This window comes from Poecilia reticulata, linkage group LG3, assembly GCF_000633615.1.
Source record: "Poecilia reticulata strain Guanapo linkage group LG3, Guppy_female_1.0+MT, whole genome shotgun sequence".
Taxonomy (NCBI): Eukaryota; Metazoa; Chordata; class Actinopteri; order Cyprinodontiformes; family Poeciliidae; genus Poecilia; species Poecilia reticulata.
In genome coordinates this window covers 23,802,388-23,818,440 of record NC_024333.1, presented here as the reverse complement: position 1 = coordinate 23,818,440, position 16,053 = coordinate 23,802,388, and the positions used below count along the sequence as shown (strand labels likewise).

Sequence of the window (16,053 nt, the reverse complement as noted above, 5' to 3'; positions counted from 1 at the left end):
TGAAATAAAAATAAACTATTTTGCTGCATGAATCATTATTTACACATTAATCTATGTAAAATATATATCTGTAACAACATGACACCAAGGACATTTTGGCAAATATTTTTAGTGGGGTTTGTTGTTAAATTCAGAGCTTTAGACTTGGAAGGATCTCTTCACTGATTCATGCAAAAACACAAACTGATGTGAAGCTGTAACTGTTCAGTGCAAGACAGAAGCTGAGATTTGAGTGTTTCTGTGCAGGTTCAGATGTATCTTGCTAAATGACAGGGAGGAAGATGTGGCAGTGGACTGAGACAGGCTGGGACAGCAGCCAAAACCCAGTGGAGGCTAGAACTCAGACAGGCCACTGGCTAAGCCAAGAATAGCTCGCTCTGTGAGGCCATGACGGTGGCTGTGTCTGTGTGAGGGCCAGCAGACTTCTACCTTTCTTGCTGAAGTATAAAACTCTGTTTTAGTTTCAGAGAAATTTTTATGAAAAAAAAAACTGAAATTACTGCAGCAAGTACAGCGATGCACTTCATGTACAACTGTGAACCTTGAACACATTCTCACCACTAACAACTTTTTCTTCAAGCAATCCTGAAAACACTCAATTTCTCCTCACCATGAATATTCATCCCACTCTATGCTGTCTCATTTAATCATACAGTTGAATAATTAAGACTGACGAATGGCGTCAAAAAGAGTGATTTACCATCAAAGTATATCCTATGGTTTATTACGTCTTATGCAGTGGCAAAAGAGTGCACATTACACAAGGAATAGTAATAAATGATTATGCATGCAGCTAATTAATCTGATGAATATTTATAACCACTTAAACACATTGTAATGGACTGATTAAGCAGCCCAACACTGTGAGTTTGAATTAGTGCAGTTTTTTGAATAATGACAGAGTAACTTTCCATCTCAGTGCTAATGTTCTTCTCTTTAAATGGGGAGCCTTTTTCTCACATTTTCCCCAGCCAGCTTTTTCCCCTCCCTCACTAATTCAAAGCAGTGAAGCTACATTAGAATGGAACATGGCAATTATCACCTTTTATCTTGGGTGGGCGCGCTTGCTCGCTCTTACCTTCCCTCTGTTGCTGGGGAATGATGGTCGGTTGCTGGGGGAACGCTTGGCTGATTGGCGCATAGGCGGCAGGGTAGGCTGCTGTTGCAAAGGGAGAACCAGAGTGGAATTCTTCACATCTCCATTTTCATATTTGACACAACAAAACTCAAATCATTATTCCATTGTTCATTCGGGTCCTCAAGTCATTGCATAAATAAATTGCATTATGACTGGGAGCTAGGGATCATTTGTCTGGTGGATCACCACATAAAAAAAAAATGGCAAAAGAGGGAGTGAGGTGGAGTTGAACAATAAAAGAGAGACAATGTAAATGAAAGATTATGTGAGACACAAATTTAAGTCAAATAAAATCCTTTTGCTATCATCCTAATTGAAGAGGATAATACTCAGTCATCTGGTCATCTCTTCCTGTCACGGCGCCAACTGGAGTGACCAACCAAAAAATGGAGCGAAGAGAGGGAAACAGACAGATGGAGAAAGTGAGAAAGTAGAGAAGGTAGGAGAGTTGGATCACCTGCGTAGTGCTGGACGCCAGCATAAGCCTGTTGGAGAGGGTCGGTCACCGTTGGACTCTGTGCTGCAGAGAGATGAAAAGCGAGAGCGAGAGTGAAGGGTGACTTCGAAGGAAACAGAAGCAAAACAGTCAAAGAGAGGAAGGACAGCAAGACACAGAGATCACGTTAAAGAGTGAGACAGAAACCGGCCAAACCAGAGACCCGCCAGGAGGTGGGATCACACAGGGAGTGACAGCAATTTGGGTTGTCATATCTTTGAGTTCTTCAAAATGCCTGCTTGCCCCAGATGTTTGCATCAAATATTAACAATGTGCCAAACAAACCACTTTGTAGTTCATTACGATTGCAGCTGCCTTTGCATAATGCAAAGATGGGGAGTGAATGTCTGTCAGTTCTTCAGAAATCCGTCCCAGACAACATTAAGAGGCTGAGGACAGGCTGAGGCACATCAAATTAACCATAATTGACTGATGGATGAACTGATGGATTTATCATGATACTGGGCCAGACTTCTCAGAAATATGCCAAAGACACAGTTGATGGAGCCTTAAATACTTTTGTTCAAATAAGAAAAAAAAAAGTGAAATTAAGAGACTTCTACCATCGGGTCAAAATGAAGAGATTCAATTCGTCACTCATTACATGTAGATTTTATTTTGGGGCAAACAGGTGATTCTTTTTATCAGATCAAGTACAATGCAATCACATCGAAGCATTTAAGGATCAGAAGAAACGGGTAACATTGTGGCAAATGAAGCAGCAGACTTCAGCATTATTAGCTACGTAAATATGCCTTTCTTTTTATTTACATAAATCTGATATAACTCACCTGGGTAAGGATGGATACCGTTGGTGTAGATGGGCTCCGATGTAGGCTGGCCATTGCTTTGAGGCGGGAGAGCACTGAATCCGTTGACCCCAATAGGTGTGGCTATGCTTGGCACGGCTGTAGCAGAAATGCCTGGGGGTGTGCTGGTGCCTGCAAGTAGATGCTGATGTTATCATGGAAAGTTGACTGCAGAGGCCTGTGGGGTGAATGCACATTTTCTCAACTTTGCTACCTGTCTCTAAATGTGTTGCTTGAAATTCCCAATAAAGATGTGTTGTATTTTTTTTTTTTGAACAAATGTTTGCCTGTTGAGCCAAAGGAAGGGGAGACATGACATTTGTCAGAAATCTAATCTAAGATGTTTTTATTTTGAGAGGATGCCAAAATGTATATTGCAAGTGAAACTCCATACTTTTGAGTATAATGTATGGAGTTTTGCATTGATTTATTATACCCTGTCAACAGTCAACACCAGGCATGGCAATAACACATTTTTGTAATAAAATACTTCTTACTTGTATGTCATCTTGTAATTTTCCTAGAAATGTAAATTTGGGTTTTCATTTGCTACATATTATCACCATAAAAAATAAAAGAAATACGCACACATGCATGTAACACATCTATGTAATATATGAATTTCACTTTTTGAATGAAGTTACTGAAATAAACTTTTCCATAACACTCTAATTTGCTACGATGCACCTTAGTGCTGAAAGTAAGGGTTTGTGCTTTCTTCTTCTGAGCCCAGCCTGTCACCTTGCCAGTGGCCTTTTGTGCTGACAAAATTTTATTTTTTCTCTTATCTAGGTGAAGGGCATTTAAGTCATGTAGGATTATCTTTGATAGGTATTAGTAAGAATATGTAGGCCTTGTGGATTACAAATGCCAGGTACAGCATCAAGCCACTTTATATAATACATTTGCAACAGCCTTGCCTTCAGGCATCCTGCCTACTTAGTGTCAAGCCTTCAAAGCTCCTTATGACAAGGGCCAAAAAGATAGTTCAGACTGGGGTCCGGGATTATCTCACACAAATCTTTGCTATTATATTGTATAAGCCAAGGACTCTGCATGCCAAGTTATTGGATTGGCTGTGTTCCCAGAAAACACACAACATCAGAGACACGGGACGAGAACGTGACAGGCAGAGGAAGAACGGAAACATAATGTGTGTACGGAAAGGAAGTAGAAACTATAAGGTGGCTGCCAATGCTGTATGGGTTTACTCTACATCTTCTATCACCAAGCCTCTCTCAGCACAAGCTTCTGCTTCCTTTAATTTGGTACTTGCAGTGCCTGTTTTTACAGCAAAACAGATCTTAGATCCAAAAAGAACTAACAATGTGTGCTTTATTTTTCATTTCATAGATAGTATTACTGGCTCAGCTCTTCTTTGCTTAGCTGTGTTTCACCCTTAGATGAAACCAGTAATTGAGCAACTGCTGCCATTAGCTCTGTGAACTTTTCTGTGAGTAAAGTTTTTTTTCCCTTCTCACAGAAAGCACCCCTGAACCACTGCTTCTGTGTTTTTTTGTGTGTTCTCTCTTCTCTCAACCTGCAGCTAGTTGTTGCAGATATACAGCTTTAACTATTTATTTAAATACACTATGCAAAAAAAATATACGTAACCTTTGATTTCTTATTTTCTGACGTTAAATCAGTCTCAAATCGTAACAATTTCAATAAATAAAAAACTGAATAACTGACAAGATAAATGACATAACTAACTATGGTAATCCTAAAGGCTTCCAGACACCCAGGTGTACTTCACTTCGTAGATTTGCACACTTACTCAAAGAATACTCAGAGCAGACATCTGGAAGACATGTGTGCGCAACGGTCAAAGTTTTCGATGTATGCAAAAATGCTCAAACTCGATCATACAATAACTGGTGAAATTGCATGTGGTGTAGACAAGGATCCTACACTGCATGGGGTGAAGGGCTAGGACTTCTCTGCCACCAATAAAATGTCTTGAACATTCCTCTTGCTGCGACTTTAATTGTTCAAAATTTAGAAGTGTGACCAGCTCGGACTGAATAACTTAATTCCTTCTTCCTCTGCTACTGCCAAATAGCAAAGTAAAACAACACAGAAAACCACTGTCATTATTCACAACTCCTTCCGTTTGCTGATTGGCCCGGAGGAAATTCATCCAGAAAAAAATCCAGCTTAATTGGACAGAGCACTGAAGAAATTCAAAGTTGCATTTGACTGCATTGTTTTAAAACTTAGATTCAATTGTAATGTATGTAAGTTAATTAAATGTATGATTGGAGAGTACTGATTTGACCTGAATTTATATTTCTGGATGAGTTAGTCCCAGGGGTGAAAGTAGTTTTAAATTCTTGGGGGTACTATGACAAAAAAAATAAAAAAATAAATAAAAAAAAAATATAGCTGTATTTCCCTCAGCCAGCCCACCGACTGCAATGTTGACACCTTGAGATGCCATGAGACCTAAATTCTGAACATCATGGCATGGAGTGCATCCCAGTTTTCCATGTCTGGCATATAACCATTCATTTTAGCTTTTAAACTGGTTCTATTGATCCTGTGTCCAGACTGAGGGATAATCAGTATCCCAGCATCATGACCCGTTTGTTCTGAAGATCCTGCAGCTTCCACTTCTCTTCCTAACATGGCGCCTCCTCACCCTGACTCTCATACTGACAGGAGAAACCACAGAGCTCTGTTAGGTTAAAGCTCATCTTCTGAAGTTGGGATAATTTTCCTCCAACAGGTTCCAGAGGAATCACATTCAGTTTGTCATCTAATTTCGAGATCGACTCAAAACCTTCCGCGATTGACGTATTGCACCGCTGCTCTAGTAAAGCACGAACAGTTCAGAAACAATATGAAATGGGAAAAAAGTTATTTATTAACTGATTAAGTCCTGTTTTAGATTGGTCTTGAAAAACGAATTAATCACGGCTGCACAGAGAACCGACTGATTTTTTTTTTTTTACATCAGACTGCCGCTCCCTTCTCTTGCAGGTACTGCGTACCCCCACTAAATCTTTTAGGGGTACGCAGTACCCGACCGTACCACCCTACTTTCACCCCTGGTTAGTCCCATCTCTTGAAATGACAGTTCTTGTAGCTTAGTGCTAAATAAATAAACTAATCTGAAACTAACTGAATTAAAAGAACAACAGCTAAAGTTCTTGAAGAACTATAAAAGGTATAACTTATGCAAATCATCCAAACAACAAATGTTTCTCAGCAGTCACAAGATATGGACAAGACCCCCTGACTGAGCATGACCTGTGCCAGGTAATGTTAAATGTTGGTGCATACCTGAGGACGGTGTCATAGGAGTAGCCACCAGGCCATTGACATTGAAAGCTGCCATTTGCTGCATTTGCGCGGCAGCAATGGCTGCCATGGGGTTCAGGTAGGACCCTTGTGTTGCTGCCATCAGGGCTGCTTGCTGTTGCATCATCTGCTGTAGGATTAAAGAGCAGTAGGGGGAGAGGCGAGTGGTGAGAGGGATGAAGGGAAGGACAGAAAAGAAAAGGAGGGTGAAATCGCTGCAGGATCAGAGCATGTTTACTCTCACATATCTGTTTGCTTGGCCCATGCCTTGTTCTTGAACAGAATGATCTGTTTTGCCTTGCAGCTTTGCTTGCTGGCTACTCTAAGGCCATTCTGGCTTTTCTGCTCATTACATGGAAAGAAGATAAAAGTTATGTAAAGTGATAGGAATGCCGAATTCTATGTATATATGATTGCAATGTATATGGAAAAAAAAAAGAGGGGGGTGGTTGCAGCGGCAGAGTTTGAGAGATAGTGTGCGAGTGGGCGATTCTCACCTGTCAGCATGAGTTGTTAGCTACTGTGTGAGTGTAAAATCTCACAGACTCCTAACTCAGGCTGTGACTTTCATGTGTGAATATGAAATAGGGGTGGGCTGGGCTGACAGAAAAGGGCGTAAGGGGTGAACGGGTCTCTTCTCTGTAATAAAATGCACCTCTTATTGAGCAGAAAAGTGTATCTAAAAGAGGCAGGCTGAAGTTAGCAGTTTAAATTCTCCAACAGTTCAGTAAACACAGGAATGTGAAAGATGAATTTAAATTGAACAGTATACACAGCATTGGTTTGCAATCATGGCACATGTAATTTAAAATGGAGAGAAAAACACATAAAACTCATTAGGTAAAGAACAAAGTGAGAAAATAAACATAAACGTAAACACTTCTTTTTTTTTTTTTACTTTCGAAGTTAAAGAAATCTTGAAATATTTTAACATCCTATGAAACGGTTCATAGGGAGTGTCACATGCCTAGTGGGAAAGAGGATGATTTCAAAACTCAGATCAAAAACATTTTTTTGTCTTTCTTTAAAGCTCACCGTCTCCTCTCCCGCTGGGCTGAGACTTACAGCATGAGAGTAGGCGCCATAGGCCCCAAACTGGATGGTCATGGGACTGAAGATGCCAAGCTGGCCCGCCATCTGGTGCATTCTGCGCAGGGTCCTCTCCTTATCAGTGTCTGCAAATTTGACCACCAGGCTGGATGAGGCACCCTGTGGGCACACATACAGTTTACAAGGTAAATGAAATATGTAACTAAGGCTTTTAAGACTATCCTATTAAAAATGTGTATCACTTCAATTCATTCAAATGGCACAGTGTCTTGCAAAAGTGCCCATCTCATTGAATGATTTTCAGATTTTGTCATGTCGAAGCAACAAACTTCGTGATATTTTATTGAAATTTATTTAATAGACCAACACAAAGCAAAGGAAGAAAAATAGCATAGCTTTTATGGATAAAAGTCAGAAATGTGTTGTGTGCAATCAATGCTGTTTAGTCTTAAATAAAACTTATGGCCATCGGAATGGATCCAAGTAGTAAATAGAGTTCACCTGTGTATTGAGATGCATATCTTCTATAAAACACACATTTTACTGTGGATAATGACACTTTCCTACCCACTTTTGCCAGCATCTTGTAGTGGGGTTGATATAACTTTTTTTTTTACCACAGAACCTGAGCTGTATGATGGTCCCCTTCATGTCTATACTAATGTGTGATGGTTTGAACAAGTGAATGTGGCGCCTTCAAGCATCTGGAAATTATTCTCAAAAATGATCCAGACTTGTGCAGCTACATAAGTTCTTTCTGATAAGTCGGCTGATTTCTTTTGACTTCCCCATTATGTCAAACAAGAGAGCGACATGTTCCAGGTTTGGCCTTAGAAAATATTCAAAGGTGTGCCTCTAATTAACTCTATTAGAAGTTTCTAGAGCCATGAAATCATCATCTAGCCTTTCCCTCATTGTTAAAACCCAAAGCAACGGGTTTTATATAATAAAACAGAAGTAATTCAAGGTGATTCCAGCTGACCTGATTTGTCCATTTCAACTTCAGACAGTGAGACCATAAAAGTATGTCTATTTGCTGTAAATTTCAGGTTTCAATTATACATTTGTGTGCTTGAATTCCATGGTGAAGTTCAACTAAAGATCTGACTCAAGACCTGGAAATCAATGCGGACAGACTCCATCTATTTAATCTTTACCACCTTTTTTTAAAGACAAATGGATCAAATGCCTTTTAATGTGGGAAGCTGGCAGAAATCCCCCAAATACCTGCTGTATTATTGTGAAAGCTGTTCTCCAATCTTTCATTTCAGAGGGACATCAGTGCAAATACACACTACATCATTTACTAATTAGGTTATTTATGAAAATAATTTGCTTTTAATGTGTGTCAAATTAAAGACAAACATATTCAGAATACTTTTCAAATGTTGATTTGCAAAACAAATGTCAAAACCACATATAAGTTCCCTTTCACTTGTTTTAGTTGTTTTATTGGTCTGTCACATGAAATCATAAATTGCACATTTCAAGGAGTATGAATACTTTCACAAGGTATTTTATGTCTAATGAATGTATAAATACTACTGTTGGCCATCTTCAGAAAGCTAATATCAGTTTCGCAGACAGTATTAATAAGGATGATTAACTAGAAATCTATCTTTTCTACTTCAAACTTAATGAAGTACATGTTATCAGATTTAAAGTGTTTTTCTGCATCCGAAAGTTAGTAAATACATGAATATACTCAAGATTGACAAAACAAAGGTGATTTAATGGAAAAGTGGTGCATTGCATATTAAGGTGTATATCTTGTTTTTCATTAGCTGACAGCTGGGATAGGTATCTCTCATTTGATTTGCAGTTTACGTTACAGCCTAGCTTTAAGATCTAATATCTTTAAAGCAAAGGGACAAAGGGAAATGAATATGCACCTTGTATCTGTGTAGTCACTTAGCTGTCATCTTTCATCGGAAGAGAACAGTGAGTGCTCTTCGCTTTTGTGAACTTTCCAACTCCACTGTATACACTGGGAGTGAACTGTGATCCTAACCAGATCCCACAGGAGTGCCAGTCCCCCACTGGTAAAGCTTCACTGAATATAGTATCGGGTAATTAGGTCTGACAAAAGCCTTCGGCATGTAGAGGGCGAAGTATTGACTAATGGCTCTTCCTTATGGCAGATATAGTTCCGTATTGATGTCCGTGCTCCTGAGTTTGCATCCAATTAAATCATTTGAAAGACACAGACCAGAATCAGTTGCTCATTTGGACAAAGCGGGGGGAAGTGAGTCTACGTGTGAGTGAAAGACAGATATAGAAGGAACAAGAGAGGATGATGAGGCTACCAGGCACAAAAAGCAGCTACAGACACTGTCAAGAGAACCAGGCTTCTATTTAATTACAGGCAATGCATGCTGGGAAAGAGCATGGAGTACCACCAGGACAGAAGGACAGAAACAGCTAGGGGGGCAGTGAGGATATGATTAGTAAGATCATAAAAGCAAAGGCACTGTAAGAGGAGAGGACCCCACAATCACAAGTCTGATTTACAAAAAAAAGCCTCATCCTGACAAGGTCAGAGCAAATTCTCGTTTTGATTAAAATTTCAGTATTTTTTGATGATTGGAAATTAAAAATGTCAGACAACTGCAGGGTACATAAGGATGGACAGAAGACAACTTTTGTTGAGTACACCCGTTTCTTTTGCCGAATACAAGCACTAAAGTGCAAAGAGACCCAAACTGATGGAAGTCCATTAGTACATTCTTAAAATAAAAGTTTGTTTAGACAAAATGTTACAGGTACACTAAACAGTATGTAATCTGATGGTTAAGCCTTAATACTTCAAGATGTTACTGCTTTATTATTATTATTAATGTCATGGTATTTTAAAAATTGTCATTTTTGCATCTTCTATGAGTAACAAGTCAAAACCTGGCCTTGTATACATAAACATCCTGCAAACATACATCCCCACACATTGACTTTTCACAGTTCTCTGATAAAAGTGATTTGTTTACATCATAACCCTCTATGCACCACATTTCCCGCTGTCATAATCTAATAAATTCTGCATGAAAGTGATAAATATGCATATGCTAATGTAGAAAACCAACTCTTGTTGAGAGTTTTTGCAAGTTACCCAAACTAAGTCTCACGAACAGTCGTTCAGCATTACAGAGAAAATGTTTTGGCTGCGGATAACTATGAAGAAGAGTCGGGAATGATGGAAAGCATCGGCAGAGACCCCCAGGACAGCACATCTCAGATGGGAACATATCAGAGCCAGCCAGCACCCCACCTCAGGCCAGAGGAGACCCATCTGCTGCTTCTCCCTTGGTGCCATTTTAATTAGTTAAATCAATACTTGAATATGGCAGTGTTAACGGCACTGGTTTTCCCCTTCTAATTTCATTTCATTCCACCTCCTGACCTTTTTTTCTGTGCTTTCTCAGCTTTGTGGTGTGGTTTAAGGAACTGGACAGTGAGATTTAATGAGGTTGGCAGTGTGCAAACATCTTCCTGCAGCGTTGTTGCTCAAGCCTGCCCACAGCACAGAGGCGTGGCATTTAAATTCACTCATTCTTTGCCTTGTGTATCTGTGTATTCTTATATTCTTTTAATACCTCATGAAGAATGCATTACGAGTATTGTGACAGTGAAAGCCTGAGGCTGTCTGTAGTCACTGCACCGTGACTTCAGATGAAGAAAGTCTGGCTGAGCCTGCTTCCTTCCAGCAGAGAGCTCTGTCTCAGCACTGAAACAGACCTGCTCTGAATGTTTTTGGCAAATATTCTAAACTAGTACAATCGTCTCTGCAGATTTTAGCCTTTCACCTCAACTACGACAAAAAAGATGTCACATATAAGGACTACAGACTAGACTGAAGGTGGAATCAGACTGGCATAATTCAAACATTTTTGCTGTAAGGTCAGCAACCTTTTCAGAGTAAATTTGACCTTGCTTCCTAGAAAATAGAAGTTTGATGTTTCATCAAACCACACTTGAGAATCGTAAAAATTAGGCTTTTTTTATTGCACTGTATAACAATGCTGATATTAAAATAATTCCTGACCGAAGTAATTGACCACGGTGTAGAGCCCAAAGAGCCACATGCGGTCCCGAGTCACAGGTTGCAGAACCTTGTAAAAGATCAAACGTCCCAAACTACTTAAAGAAAAAGAAGTGTGTGGCCAGGTAATAAAGGAACAGGTGCTGGCAAACAAGCAATGGATACAAACCAGCCGCTCCTCGCTGGCTGCAGAAAATCACGAGCTGACAAACAAACAGAATAATAACCTCCCGCAGCATGACTCCAGTACCTGGAGAGAAAATGAATTCTCCAAATTTGATAAGGGCCAACAGGGAGCCATCACTTTTGACAGGTACAACTAAGGAATTTGTCACAGGTTCAAAAACTAATCAAATTTTTTGAACAACACACTTGACTTCGGAAAATCTCCTATATTGGATTTTGTATAGGGGACATAATGCGCAGAAGGGGAAAATGCACAATGGTAATTGAGGGATTAGAACTCAACTGCAGCGGAGAAATGGGATAATGCTTTTATCTCTGCATTACCGTGATAGAAAGACACTGTGGTGGAGTGTCTAAAAACAGGTAAACTGACACTTTTTTTCCATCCTTCACAGGGGCTTACAACAATACCAATAACAAGCTGGGTCAATGAAGGGAAATGAATACAAAAGCACAAAATATCACCCATTTACTTTGTCTCAGTGGCATTCAATGTAAAATCTACAATTAAATAACTCGTAAGACCTCGACACTCATCTGCTTTTTTACAGATCTAAGAACCTAAATTCATCAACTGAGATGAAAAAAATAATTGAACACACTATAACAAGTTTGTTTGGTAATTAGCTAACCCCCCATGAGGGCCTCATATTCAACTCTTTGACCCTCACTGCATCTCTAAAAGCCTCATGGGAAGAACATCTCTCATTAGCAGAGGGAAAGCTGCATCCACGGCTACCACTGTGCAGGACACTGAGTCAGACCAAATATATCTCTGATACATCCCTCATTACAACACAACTCTACAATACACGAGCCAACACCAACAAACTCCTGAAGCCCTGTCAGCCACGCTGCAACACCAAACACGACAATGTGTGCAATTTGCTGGTTGCTGCGTGCTTGCCCCTGGGTTTGCCATTTTGGAGTTCTGCCACCTGTGTGTTCACAGTCTTACAGCAATTTAACAGTTGAACTCATGAAAGGGCCTGCTCTGTGCTCAATCACCCTTTGGGTTACATTTCAAAGCACCTGAAACCCACAATAAACTTCAATTAAAGCTATGACCCAATCTATCAGTGTGTGCCCTATTGGTGACTTCCAGTGCCCTTAAGCTTCATTAAAGCTTTTCACAGAGGGCCACTGTGTTTCACTTTCAGCATTATTTATAGTATGTGTGTGAGCCAGGTAACACAGATGTTGCTGTGAGAACATTAAGAGGGAAAGAGAGACAGAGTGAGAGACAACTCTTTGTTCAAGGTTCATTCAGACCTCGCAGCTGGCACCAGGCGGTGTGCAGAGCAGCCCACTCTTCGAATCCTGCCTCCTGTTAGTCTGTTGTTGACGACATGTGGCAGTGATATTATCCAAATTAACTGCATCTCCCATTGCGTCCAAAGCTTTCGCTGGATACTAATGACCACCTTGCCAATTAATCTGAGTGAAAGTTGGATTTGGGGAGATGAAGATAACAGGTGCGAGGATAGATGGAGAGAGCTATGGATAATTTACTGTAGATTATTTATAAACTTTTGGCTGTCTCTTGATCCAGTGTGGGTCTGTTTGAGACTCCATATGTTAACTTCAACATTTTAGGTGACCCAGTGCTTTAAAATGCTGTGTGTTAGCTACAATACAAGTTAAGAAATAAAAAGTGGATGTAAGCCATGACCATTAGCCAAATTCCTTGTGCAAGGCTGCAAAATGTGGCCTCTTATAAATTAGTAATGTAACTCTGCCAAATGCAATTCAAATTGCCTTCTAGGGATTAAGCCAAGTTTATTTGATAAAAAAAATGTAGTTAGACTTTGCTTAAATCTAAATGGAAAGACACCTGTCTTTAGATGAAGTTCTTGCAAAGTAATTTTTCCATGGCTAATAGTTCACTTTTTGACTGTACCACTTAAATGTTTCACTCTCTGTTTTAGTGTAATGCAAAGTGAGGCAGCATCAAAAAGAGATGAAAACTCCGGCACATCTGGCTCCAAGGATCCTATCTGGCTGCCAGGAAGCATCCGTAAATATTTATTTCGGGAACATCAGTGGAGTGTGTGGAGGAGCAAACGCTTGCCAGAAAAAGTGTATGCTCCTGTGTGTCCAGCTGTGTGCTATAGTAACCAATGGACACCCAGCACTGGCAGAAAGGTGCTCAGCAAATTACGAAAATTATAGAAAGTGATTTTTGCTGCCTTCATTAAGCAAAAGGAGAAAAAGAAGTTTAACAAAGCAATACTTTCTGTGTAACATTAGGCTTTATGATGTTTGTAGATTTAATTGTATTAATACATCAACTCTAACACATTACCAAGGTTTGATCTGTTAACCATTTAATTGCAACTCTGGTGGTATGTTTAAAGGACAATGTGTTGCTTAAATAAAAATGCTCTACTTTCTAATTACACAAATTCTTAATGCAACTTGGACTGTTTTTTATTTATGAGTAGGGGGATGAACACACCTACCCAGACGTTTTAGATTTAATTTTCCAATTTTAAACTAGGTGTCATATCTCTTCTACATTAGTCATCTACAATTTTGTATTGGTCTATCACATGAAACCCCAATGAAATACAGTCCAGTTAGTTGATTTTAATGTGGTAATATGAGAGCAAGTTCCCAAGTTCATATATGAAGGTTTGTTCAAAGTCAGTGGAGTTTCTCCACTTCCATGCAAATTCAACTTATGTTTATGAAGCAAATTCCACTATTGTAACAATATGTTCTGAAAGACAAAAAAAGCAAAAACGGTTTCTCAGTAGGAATTTAGAATTAAGTTCATCTGAATACAAGCCAAAGTTATCTGTGGGTTAAATGTGGCATTGATTGCATTGACGAATAAATGTAGAATAACCAAAAGGTATTGAAGGGCTTATAAAGTGCAAATCTCCCTCATTATCATCAGAGACCCAACACTATAATATCAAAATGCAGTTGAGGAAGCAAAGAGGCTTATTAATCTGACCCCATTTTGGAGATTCATCCTAACTCTAGGGTGCTATTTAACATTATTGACTCCCTTGTTAACTCTCCCTGTAGTCTGTGTAATGAAGCCTCTGTACTTTTAAGTGTTTTAAATGTTTTAATATTCTTTAAGAAAAAGTGGCCCCGTGACAGGGGCCATACTGTCACTGGTAGTAATTTGGCTTTGATGAGATGTTACCAAGACATTTCTACTATGTAGCTGAAAGAAGTTTTGACTTCTGTGAAGCCCTTTATCTTCTCTTTTTTTATTACAAACTATTCAGATGTGTTTGATTATATATTTATTGCTGTATGCTGTGTGGTTGAAATTATTCCCAGAATGTGCAATAGAAGCCAATATATAAACCACAACAGTTTTAAAATGGGTAGACAGGTTGTGTGGGTTGGTAGTAATGCAGAAGCAGCAAATAAGTTGTCAGGTTAATTACCTCCCAACAGGTGATAAGCATATATTTATTGTCAAGTATAAAATATTGCAGCCATGCAAAGTACAATGGCAAATCTGAACATCTTTATGAGATTGAGACTGTTTATTATCCCAGCTTAACAGAACAAAATAAAGGATTTTATGCAATGTAGAGTTAAAATAACAGTAGGACTGCAGGATAAACTACCCCCTCAAAACACCAAAACCACTCGTCTAGAAAAGCAGAGAAACAACAAACTSATGAAATCCACTGAGTAGACGATGTGAGGCGACATTAAAAATGATAAAGAATATGAATTAAAGTTTTATTTTTTTATTGTTATGATGATATTTTCTTTTTGACTTAATTTTAACTTGTTTCTCTGACACTTCATTTCATTCAAAATATTAACACACTTACTTGTAAATTACTAATGCAAATATGACAGCAGCAATTTGGAGTTATAGAGCTAAGAGAAATGTTATCTGGAGTTAAAATAAAAGAAATGCGCCATTGTCCTGGACCCTCTAACTAGCTATTCATTTTAAAGTTTGTCAATATAAATATTGATAAATAAAATGTTTCTGTTTATCCTCAAACTACATATTGTGTATTGTAAACCATGGTCCCGTAAACAGGTGAGCCATCCACACATAAACAAAGACGTCTGTAAATGTTACTCTGAACTTGCTGACAGCTAAAGAACGCGGAGATAACAGTCAGGTGATTAGGATAACATTATAGAGAAAATAAAGTTCACTTCAAGTTCTGCAAAATATAGTAAAAATTTAAAGTAGAAGTACATTATTTTCTTTTACCGCAACATGCATTTTATACTTTCTGGAGCAGCTTAATGAACTGAACATCAAAAGTTGTGTCAGAGGCCAAATGATTTTTGGGTTTATCACAGACCATTGCTGCAAAGACACTTGCAGGGAGAAAATTTGAATGAAAAATGTTTTCTTTTTTTTTTTTTTTTAGGTCTGATAGCTCACGTATCAGACCTATGTTTTTCTTCACAAATATGCCTATTTTGAAAAATATATATATTCTCACCCATGAACTAATAGTTAGGGAGACCTGGGGTCTGGGACAATAGACCCATGTGTCGCCCCCTGTCAGTAGTTGTGCCAGCAGGTGTGCAGAGCAGCCCAACTCATCTGTTCCTGTATAGTTCATCCAATTGTAAAGAATTTAAAATGCCAAAGTGCCACAAAATCAGCAGCTTTACACTTAATACTTCTAAGACATGCAAGTATGTTGGGGAAAAAATAACACAAATTAAACAGAACATAATTGATGTAATTCAGTTCTACAGTAATAAGCATTTAAGCTCCGTCTTTGCCACTCTTAACAGTAAATGACTTTTAGTGGAAATGTCATTATCATGTCCCTCCAGTCTGAATTTAGCATGACTAACCAAAAAAGGCAATACAGTAAACATAATAGAGTAACAACAGCTACCCATTTTCAGCTGTTTTTTTCTCTCACTTCCTCAGGTGTATTGTTTCCCCTCAGATATCCTTTGACTTTAGATTTTGTAATATTTACCTCTGTCCACTTTCAAAGCCATTATTCAACTTGACTTGCAATTCTGTCATCCATCGTTTAATTATACAACATCATCATAAACGTTTTGCCTTCTATTC

The 16,053-nt window shown here is 38.8% G+C and overlaps 1 protein-coding gene across 10 annotated transcripts in view; it reads right to left on the bottom strand.

The window, feature by feature from the left end:
- The window catches only part of celf6 (CUGBP Elav-like family member 6), a 161,429-nt gene that overhangs the window by 22,463 nt on the left and 122,913 nt on the right, over positions 1 to 16,053 (bottom strand). For 5 of the 10 annotated variants that reach the window (XR_533376.2, XM_017303995.1, XM_017303999.1 and 2 more), the window contains 5 exons: positions 6,782 to 6,955; positions 5,729 to 5,876; positions 2,426 to 2,575; positions 1,596 to 1,658; positions 1,079 to 1,159 (listed from right to left, as the gene is read on the bottom strand). Coding sequence is in view for 9 of the 10 variants with exons in the window: in XM_017303995.1 (XP_017159484.1) it covers positions 1,079 to 1,159; positions 1,596 to 1,658; positions 2,426 to 2,575; positions 5,729 to 5,876; positions 6,782 to 6,955 (616 nt within the window). In the remaining variant the exon portion in view is untranslated. The remainder of the gene's footprint in view (positions 1 to 1,078; positions 1,160 to 1,595; positions 1,659 to 2,425; positions 2,576 to 5,728; positions 5,877 to 6,781; positions 6,956 to 16,053) is intronic. The other 5 variants (XM_017303994.1, XM_017303998.1, XM_017303993.1 and 2 more) reach the window with 5 other exon arrangements.